This window comes from Oncorhynchus keta, chromosome 1, assembly GCF_023373465.1.
Source record: "Oncorhynchus keta strain PuntledgeMale-10-30-2019 chromosome 1, Oket_V2, whole genome shotgun sequence".
In the NCBI taxonomy this organism is placed as follows: Eukaryota; Metazoa; Chordata; class Actinopteri; order Salmoniformes; family Salmonidae; genus Oncorhynchus; species Oncorhynchus keta.
Window position 1 is genome coordinate 27,394,717 of NC_068421.1, and position 10,698 is coordinate 27,405,414.

At 42.8% G+C, this 10,698-nt stretch overlaps 1 protein-coding gene across 2 annotated transcripts; it reads right to left on the bottom strand.

Annotated features, from left to right (window-relative positions):
- Nucleotides 1–5,261: 5,261 nt before the first annotated feature.
- On the bottom strand, nt 5,262–10,612 carry LOC118361923 (suppressor of cytokine signaling 5-like). Of its 2 annotated transcripts, none has more exons than XM_035742191.2 (2): nt 10,376–10,612; nt 5,262–8,291 (listed from the first exon to the last, which is right to left on the bottom strand). In XM_035742191.2, the coding sequence occupies exon 2, from the start codon at nt 8,117–8,119 to the stop codon at nt 6,485–6,487; it is 1,635 nt and encodes a 544-aa protein (XP_035598084.1). In that variant the 5' UTR covers nt 8,120–8,291; nt 10,376–10,612; the 3' UTR covers nt 5,262–6,484. The 2 variants fall into 2 exon arrangements, with proteins under 2 accessions (XP_035598084.1, XP_035598123.1); XM_035742230.2 differs by lacking the exon at nt 10,376–10,612 and adding an exon at nt 10,078–10,245.
- Nucleotides 10,613–10,698: the final 86 nt, after the last annotated feature.

Here is a 10,698-nt window from a genome sequence, read left to right on the forward strand (position 1 = left end):
AAATGTGGAAAAAGTCAAGGGGTCGAATACTTCCGAAGGCACTGTACAAAAAGCCCTTAGCAAACAAGAATATATTGGATCACAAATATAATCTGTGCTCAAATACTACGTTATCAAATATAGCGGATTATCTACAGTAGGCTACTGCAAGTTTATCACTGATAGTGATATTCAATATGTTCACCAAAGGTTGTTTGCAGGGAATAAAAGTGACCCAATTCGGCAATATTTCAACACTGTTATGAGAAGTACTGCTATAATGACGCAAATGTGTTAATTTGGTGAAAGGAAAAAGAAAAAAAAATCGATGAAACAGTTCTGTAGCTTTGATTCATAATTCAATCCATGCTCAAGGCTGAACTTCAATGGGATTCACTCACAGGAGGCTGCTGAGGGGAGGATGGCTCATAATAATGGCTGGAATGGAATGGTATCAAACATATGGAAACTAAGTTTTTGACTTGTTAAATAACATACCATTGATTCCGTTCCAGGCATTACTATGACCCCGTCCTCCCCAATTAAGGTGCCACCAGCCTCTTGTGGCACTAATTTAGTAACATTAGTGAAAGAACTTGTCAGCTGCAGAATTTCCTCTGCCAGCACAACTCCTGCTTGCTCTGTGAAATGTTTTCCTTCTCCCTGATTGGACCGGAGGAATCTATCTTGTCAAGCCTTATCCATCCTGCATGAATCTGGAATCAATTGGATACACCTTCCTCTGAATTCATATCCTAGATATAGAGTGGATGATTCTCATGATTATATTCCTGCTCAGTACTCAATACATACAGACACAGACATCATTACCACCCCTGCGAGACTGATTCCCCACCTGTCTACATCTCCCTCTGAAAAGAGATGTCGGTTTCCCCAAAGTTGAGCCATTTCACTGTTCTTTAGGATTATAAACCACAGATTATTTGGGAACATATTGTCTTCGGGTGTTGTGAACATTCCAAGCTTATTCTCCACACCCCTGATTTTTTTATTCTACAGATTAGGCTCAGAGGAAAAATATTCTCCCTCAAAGGAAGAAGAGGACCCAACAGATACAAACAAACTAAGTATGTGTGGACAATCAGCTTTCTACCTTGCTTGTGCCTGGTGTCCCTCTGGGCAAGATGATCCAGGCACAGTAAAGTCCTCCCTCTCCCCCGCCGCCTGTAATGCCTGCATGATGAGAGCCAGGGCGCTGGCAGCAGTCACACTCCCCCCACCCCCAACCACCCTCCGCCTACCACACACACACACACACACACACACACACACACACACACACACACACACACACACACACACACAGTCTGCTGAAGCTCTTTAGAGCCACCTACTGCATTCCTGGCTGTACAGCAGCATTAATACTGCTCCTCTGCTCTGTAGGTTTTACTGAGAATGGTGTGTAAAAGGGAAAGAACATGAGAGATTGCAATCGTAGGTGTTGATGGCAGATGGGATGATTCTAATTAGACTGAAGCTAAACATAGTACGGTGACTAATTTTAGACCCAGTCATAAACCAAAAACAGTGTTACTTTCCTCACTCATTTGAAACCATTGAGTCCACGTCCAGTGAATTTTGGGTACAAGGGCAATTCTTACCGTGTCTGAAAGGCTTGCTGATAAAGAGACACTCAATAAAAGTATTCCCAGTTTCCCACAACAACACCTAAACCTAATCAGCCAGAACAGCACTCTTTGTACAGCACTCTATATCCAATTTAAGGTTGTTTGGACAGATATCTGAATTTTAAAAATGCTTTTACTATACACAAACATAGTTGGTAATCAGCCAAACAAGATAGTTTTGCCAATGGAAAGCTGTGCTCTTCTTCACAGCAGCACAGTATGCAATCATCCCTCCCTAATAACATGTGTTAGTGTAGTTCCCACTGTGCAAACTGATTGTATCAATCACATATCATAAAAGCAGTTGGTGGAAAATTGAACAAGTCAGAGGCAGGGCCAGGATAGTAAGAGATACAGGACTTAGACAATTAACTCCTGGGCCAGTTCTAAGATTATGCCTTGGTGGGCAGTCAGAAATATTTTGGCTGTTCAAAGCTTGCTTACTGCAATTTTAAATGATTAACATAACTCAGGCATAATCCATTGGGTGGGCAACATGACATTTTGGGTGGGCAATGCCTAACCCCGTACCCCCCTAGAGCCAACCATGATCAATTCTAAAGAGGAGAGCTACAGAGAGAACTCAATAAAAAAAATCTACAGTTGAATGAGTTTATTGTATATGCATATGAAGCTGGGGGAATCTCTAGCCTTGCAACGTTTGTGCCCAGTGGGATGACTCTCTGATACTGTGCAGTTTGAGTGCTGCCATGGAACTGCTCTTATAGTATGGTGTGATGACCCTCCCACTCTGTCTGATGAACTCTTTGTCCTGGCTCTTGTTTTCCTTAACAGGATATCGGTGAGCAAAGCGAGGAGGGTCATCAGCAAAATAAGACACACCTGGGCTCAGGTGTGTCCAGGGGATAAATACACCTTTCCCCATACATTAAAGACACTCCACATAGACACTGTTGTTTTTGGTTGTCGCAATTTGGGGCTTCTTTGTGTTTAGTTTATTTTGGCACTTCTCAACACCCCTCATTATCACCATCTATGCACACATCCACTCACTTACACTAGTGACTACACACCCCATTACTTGTATATAGTTTACTTTATTTAATATGTTATTTCTTTATCTGCGCGTTGTCTTCCTCTTTGTTATGGGCTACGGGCCAGTTCGTAACAATGGTGACATCCTGCTTAGTGGATAAAAGGTTAAATACAAACAATAGCATAATAAAATAAATATTCTCCAGTGAATCGATTCAACCATCGGAAGACATACCACGGTGAAGATTCCTAAGATGGCTGCAGACAGTACTGATCCATTCTCCATGCTCACTCATTAATATTAGGACGGCTGTCCACTGTGATTATTGCACACTGCACACACAAATTAGCAAAGAGGCCTCTCTTTGTGTGTTGCCATGAATATGAAATGCTGTTCACACAAAGCAGTCAATCACTCCACTGCATCGGTAAATTATGCAATTAATCCTTGAATGGGTCCCCGATAACCAGTCAAATGAAAGTCCTTGCATGAAATGTTGTTTGCCCTCGAAGTCTTGATTGGGAACATTTCCGAAGGACTTAATTTCTTTAATTTACATATAGTGCATTCGGAAAGTATTCCGACCCCTTGACTTTTTCCATATTTTGTAACGTTACAGCCTTATTCTAAAATTAAATTGTTTTTTTCCCCCTCAATCTACACACAATAACCCATAGTCACAAAGCAAAAAAAACGTTTTTAATATATATATATTTTTTTAATAAATGTGTGTATATACACATATATATATATATATATATATATGTAGGTGACCAAATACTTATTTTCCACCATAATTTGCAAATAAATTCATTAAAAATCCTACAATGCGATTTTCAGGATTTCCCCCCCCTCATTTTGTCTGTCATAGTTGAAGTGTACCTATGATGAAAATTACAGGCCTCTAATCTTTTTAAGTGGGAGAACTTGCACAATTGGTGGCTGACTAAATACTTTTTTGCCCCACTGTGTGTGTGTGTGTGTGTGTGTATATATATATATATAAATATATATATAAATATAAATAAATGAAATATCACATTTACACAAGTATTCAGGCCCTTTACTCAGTACTTTGCTAAAGCACCTTTGGCAGTGATTACAGACTCGAGTCTTCTTGGGTATGACGCTACAGGCTTGGCAAACCTGTATTTGGGGAGTTTCTCCCATTCTTCTCTGCAGATCCTCTCAAGCTGTCAGGTCGGATGGGGAGCGTCGCTGCACAGTTATTTTCAGTTCTCTCCAGAGATGTTCGATCGGGTTCAAGTCCGGACTCTGACTGGGCCACTCAAGGAAATTCAGAGATTTGTTCCGAAGCCATTCCTACGTTGTCTTGGCTGTGTGCTTAGGGTTTTTGTCCTATTGGAAGGTGAACCTTCGCCCCAGTCTGAGGTCCTGAGCACTCTGGAGGTTTTCATCAACGTTATCTCTCTGTACTTTGAGCTGTTCATCTTTCCCTCGATCCTGACTAGTCTCCCATTCTCTGCCCCTGAAAAACATCCCCACAGCATGATGCTGCCAACACCATGCTTCACCGGAGGGATGGTATTGGCCAGGTGATAAGCAGTGCCGAGTTTCCTCCAGACGTGATGCTTGACATTTAGGCCAAAGAGTTCAATCTTGGTTTCATCAGACCAGAGAATCTTGTTTCTCATGGTCTGAGTCCTTTTGGTGCCTTTTGGCAAACTCAAAGCGGTCTGCCATGTGCCTTTTACTAAGGAGTGTCTTCCGTCTGGCCGCTCTACCATAAATACCTGATTGGTGGAGGGGTGTAAACATGGTTGTCCTTCTGGAAGGTTCTCCCATCTCCACAGAGGAACTCTGGAGCTCTGTCAGAGTGACCATCAGGTTTTTGGTCATCTCCTGACCAAGGCCCTTCTCCCCCGATTTCTAAGTTTGGCCGGGCGGCCGGCTCCAGGTAGAGTCTTGGTGGTTCCAAACTTCTTACATTTAAGAATGATGGAGGCCACTGTATTCTTGGGGACCTTCAATGCTGCAGACACTTTTTGGTACCCTTCCCCAAATCTGTGCCTCAACACAATCCGGTCTCAGAGCTCTACAAACAATTCCTTCGACCTCATGGCTTGGTTTATGCTCTGAAATGCACTGTCAACTGTGGGACCTTATATAGACAGGTGTGTGCCTTTCCAAATCATGTCCAATCAATTTAATTTACTACAGGTGGACTCCAAGTTGTAAAAACATCAAGGATGATCAATGGAAACACCTGAGCTCAATTTTGAGTATCATAGCAAAGGGTCTGAATAATTATGTAAACAAGGTATTTCTATTTTTAATACATTTTCAATAATGTCTAAAAACCTGTTTTCGCTTTGCCATTGTGGAGTATTGTGTGTAGATTGATGAATAAAAATGGTACTCCTTATTTTAATACATTTTAGAATAAGGCTGTAACATAACAAAATGTGGAAAAGGGCAAGGGGTCTGAATACTTTCCCGAATGCAAATACAATTTCCTGTCTGTCACTTTAAAGGTCTGCTTATCTGAATTTTTCCAGATCGGCTTTTAGTCCCAGCCGGAGGTTCGTGTAAATGTGCTAATATCTGTATAATTTCATCAGCCTTCCAGGCCCAAATATCATCAACAGAGAGATGGCATAAATTCAACAGCTTGGTAAATGTTCATGTCATGTGAGGACATGGTACTAAAAAGTCAGATTTATTTTTTAAAAGCTCATTGTTGATACAATCCTCCGTTTTAATATAGCCAGTACCCTAACATGATATTGAGATAACATCGATATACAAAATGGAGGCCATTCTAAAATCACCATCATGCTGGAATGTCTATATTGGACCAGGCTACACCAACAGCCTCCAAGCACAAGGCACAATGACTCAATGATCAAAACGTAAAGGTAGCTTATATGTGCGTCCATCATCATTCCTCTGATTCCAACACAGGCTCAGTGGTAGGCTAAGAAGATCAATAGACCAAAGCACTTCCAAACTTCACAGAGGAGATGGAGCTATTCTCAGCAGGTGCTGCTTCATGTTGTTCTCAGCACTAACACAACACTGTTCTATTATCACAGTTTTCTAACACTGAGAAATGGTTTCAACTCTTATTCAATTTGATTCCTTTTGTGTTAAGCATTCAGCAATGGCTTCAATGTTCGCTAATTTGAAACGTAGTAACATCATCTCACATGGATAGAAACTCAAGACATTTACCTGCCTTACACCCCATAGTTTTCGTTTGTCTGAAAACTATAGGCTATATAGGAAAGTATTGGATTATTCAAGGTTATTAGGACGAGTCAAATTCATATAAGTACCTTTCTTTTGCCTACAAAAGGAATGACACAAAATATTTTCTTAAATGTATTTGCAAATGGTTTATACCACCAGTCAGGTCCTCAGCAGTTTTCCAGCAGGTTGTCATTCATATATAGTCACATCTGTTAGTTTCCAGTAGCCTACATTTGGCAATGGTAATTAACTGACCCATTATTAAACCTGTATGTGCTCCATAACTCATCCACCAAACCAGCCTGGATTCTGTTCACATCAACCCAAATAATTGATACATCCCCTCACACATGGTGCATCATTACCATACTTCTGAAGTTTGTGAGTAAAGAAAAATGTGTATGTGCATCGTAATTGAATTAACATTATATCCAGAGTTTGAGACAAGTGTAAGACGTCATATATGGCAAATAATAAATAAAACAGGTAGCTAGGTATACAGTGAATGCAGTAGGTAAGTAAGTATATGTTAATTAAAACAAAAAAAATGGAGTGAGTCAACTGGTTGTCCACTGAGCGAGGCCCGCCTCCATTGAGTGTTTAGTTAGTAGCCTAGTTGTGGTTCACTTCCACCAGAAGGTCTTTGTTATTCCCACCAGGTGTCCATCTTCCGTACCCTCACCCTCTGCTTGTAATGGTACTCCTTCAGGTGTTTCTTCAGGGTGTTGGGGATGGGCAGCACATTGATGCCGTCGTAGGTGGTGCGGCTGCTGATCACCGCCCTGCACACGTGCTGCAGGCTGAAGGGCAGGGTGCGGTGGATGGGGTTGGACAGCAGAGGCTCGAAGAACATGCAGGAGTTGGGGTCCTTGTAGTGCTCCAGCAGCCCCGTGACGGTGGGCGCGTGGAACACACTTGGGTCGTGCACATCGAAGCTGAAGTTGTGGTTCCACTGCTCGATGCGGGCGTGCAGCGAGCGGCCATAGCGGCGGAAGCTGACGGAGAAGAGGTAGTCTTCCTGGGCTGAGTCGCGGAGGAGGAAAGTGCCCTCTGGTTTGCCCTCCAGCAGAGTCTCGGCCTCATAGCGGTCCATCACACCCCAGTAGCAGGGTAGGTTAGTGATCTGCAACAGGTCAGGCACCAGACAGTGGATGTAGTCGATCTGGGTGTGGATGCGATAGCCGTCCTGAGTAGGGGGACCCTCAGTCTGGGGAACGGCAGCTCTGGTTGGCTGGACGCTGGCTGTGACCTGAGGGTCATCCACGGGGTCAGGGACAGAAGCAGCCTCACAGACAGAGACCAAGGCAGATGCTGAGGCAGAAGAGGAGGCAGCCACAGCCACTGCCTCATCCAGAGTGTCCAGACAGCTCTGCAGCAGGAGCTGGTGCTGCTGCTGCCTCTGGAGAAGCAGCTGCTGTTGCTGGTGAATGGTAGCCCTGTCGTCCCCTGCAAGCTCATTCATACCATGGGCCAGTTTGGGCCCCAGCTTGTACAGCGGGTTGATCTGGGCCGTCACCTCAAACGTGTGGATCTCCGCGTTGGGAGGTGGCTCTACGCCTTGCTCAATGCTGATGCGCCTGCGCTCTCGTAACCGGTCATCCACGTCCTCCACCACGGCGGCCATGTTTGAGGCAGAGGCACTAGTGCTGACCACCAAGGTGTCCACTATAGGAGGTGTGGAGATGGGGGCTGTGTGCTGCTTGATGAGGTACCACTTCTGAGCCAGCTCGGTGCCTGCAGCGAAGGGACAGTCGTCCAACATGAGTTCACTAAGGTGGATCTTGCGGCGTGAGGAGGCAGCAGCTGCAGCTTGCGGCATGAAGACCTGCTGAGTGGAACTGGACAATGATGGAGTGTTGGTCTTTATGGGGAAACACTGCCCCATGGCATCCTGAATCTTTTGGCGGAGTGTGCGACTGCCACCTGCCCCCCTGCCCTCAGCCTCACTGGCTGGTGGCTCAAGTGTCCCCTGTGCCAGCCTGGCTGTCCCCCTGTCCTGGCTGAGTGAAGTGACCCCCTCCTGGCCCTGCCATCTCCTGCCCTCTTTCAGGGGAGAGGAGGAGCAGCGGTCCCTGGGCTCTAGACCAGTCAGCAGATCCCCATACTCAAACCCATCGCTGACAGGCCGCTCCGCAGCTTGCTGCTCACGGGACATATGGCCTTTTTTCTTTCCTCTTCCACCGGCATCTCTTCTCTCCTCAGACCGGCTCTGTCTCACCTTGGGACGGGCGCCCCGCTCCCTGTCTTTCCCACGATCGCCTGACTCCTTCGGTTGAGACATGTCAGGTTAATTACGGGCTGGAATAATGGTAGTTGCAGTCGGGTCAGCTGCAGGAAAAATGTGACTGGTGATTTGTGGCTGCCGTCAGTTCTCAGAAGCAAGCCCCCCCATTCAGAATCTTTCCAATGACTGTCAATAAAATGTCCCATGCATCACTGTCAGTCACTTGGGGCTACAAGATAAACAAAAAAAGAGTTTCTTAGCTGCAGCAATTAGGAGGAAACAATTATATACACATTAAAAAGAAACTATGGCCTATAAGCAATATTGTTTATTAATAAAATTAAACAATGTAAACTTTTTATAAGATTTTTTTGTTGCTGCACCCTGACAACAAAGACAGTTGGTACAGTCAATAACCCATCTTGTAGATCAGGGGTTCTCAAAGTGGGGTCCAGCAGGGGATCCACAGCCAGATCTCAAAATAAAACATTGATTTTATTGGTCAACAAAAGACAGCTGGTATCTTGTCAAACTGACTGGGGCCAGCAAATCTCCTTGTCAAATTGACTGGGGTCCATCAAAAGGTAAGTGTCAAACTCAGCCCTAGTCAATTTTACAAGAGATTCGCTGGCTCCAGTCAATTTTACAAGAGATTCGCTGGCTCCAGTCAATTTAATAAGAGATAGTCCGTCATAAGAATGCTATTTTGTGTGGCCAATAAAAAAATATGGTTTAACACTATCATTCCACTAGTACTGTAGATATACATATAGCTCCTTTAATCTATAATTAATGTTCTTAACTCTGGGCAACATGGGCATGGGAGGCTCGCAGGGATATTATCCACAGAAGTCCACCATTTATACATTGTTCAACTCAACACTTCTTGTATTACCCTTAAAATGTTTCTCGACATAGATGCACTGTAATTCAAGCTTTGTAACTGCCATGAGACTGTGTAGAATTGCAGAATGAGGTTTAAAGCTTGCACAACAAAAAGGCTCTCTGCCTCATGATTTTTTGTTGTTGTAGAATTGCAGAAAATGAGCTTGAAACTGGGAAAATTTATAATCAAAAATTTTGCAAAAACATTTCCTTCCTAGGGGCCGAGACTTGGTTGCCAAAGTCATAGTTAAAGTCCTTGTATCCTATACTTTCTCACTCAAATTGTGTTCTTATTATGAGAGGGTTCCCGGTGATTTTGCAGTGGTATAAAGTACTTAAGTTGTAGTTTAAAAGTATTTTTACTTAAGTAGTTTTTGGGGGTATCTGTACTTTACTACTATTTGTATTCTTGGCAACTTTAAACTTCACTACATTCCTAAAAAATATACTTTTTACATTTTCGCTGACATCCCCAAAAAATACTACATTTTGAATGCTTAGCAGGACAGCGAAATGGTCCAATTCATGCACTTGAAGATGAAATCCCTCGTCATTCCTACTGCCTCTGATCTGGCAGACTCACCAAATACACATAATATAATATAAATACACATAGTAATTTGTAAATGTCTGACTGGTGTTCCCCCCTGGCTAACCGGTAAATAAAATACAAAATAAAACGGTGATGTCTGGTTCGCTTAATATAAAAAATGTGCAATTATTTATACTTTTCCTTCGGATACTTTAGTATATTTGAGAAATTACACTTTTGATACTTAAGCATATTTAAAACCAACTAGTTTTAGACATATACTCAAGTAGTATTTTACTAGGTGACTTTCATTTGAGTAATTTTCTAAGGTAATCCTTACTTTTACTCAAGTATGACAATTAGGTAATTCACAGTGGTGGAAAAAGTACCTATCACAAAAGGGGTACCGAGCTCCAGAAAGTTTGAGAACCGCTATAGCAGATAACTCCCTTCCTTGATAACGGAGATATACGCGTTATTTTATAGCTGGATGCGATTGAAGCGGGGCCCCTGGCTAGCCAGTTAACGTTAGCTAGCTAAACGGCTTTGTAGCATTAGCCTAGCATCTATCTGAAACATTTCAGGCATCACTCTTTACCTTAGCAAGACGCGTTAGCTTACGCTAACCTCAGAAAAAAACAATATCGAGCATCTGTTTCATAACAAAAACGTTTTGAGGATGTCACAAAGACCAACTAAAATGTGGTAAAACTAACAAATAGTTCATGATAACGGAAACAAGTTTGCTTGTTGAGCTAACGGAGAAGGCAAAATCCAGGGGAAAAAAGGTTGTCACTCAAATATTCGACAAGAATGTTTTGAAGTCTCCTTGTTTGCCCGTGTTGTTATACTGTAATGCAAATGTGTTATAATTTTGATTAGATCAATTTACTTACCTTAAAAAAAACTATTCTTTGCTGTTCTCCAAAAGATAGCTAGTTAGTAATGTTAACCAGGAAACTGAAACGTTCACAACCCGGAAACACAAATCCTTTTCAAAATAAAAGCCCATATAGTAACAAGAGGTTAATGTAATCCATAAAACAGGACATTTTAAATCAAACGTATTGGAAATTGATGAATGCACAGGCAGTTGGTATGTTGTAGCATGTACATTTTGAATGAGTGGGTCTCCTGATGTTGACTAGCTTTGCATGTAGTGTACTGCAATGGAATGTACTGACGGCACCACCACATTCCAAACGTCATACCTATGAGT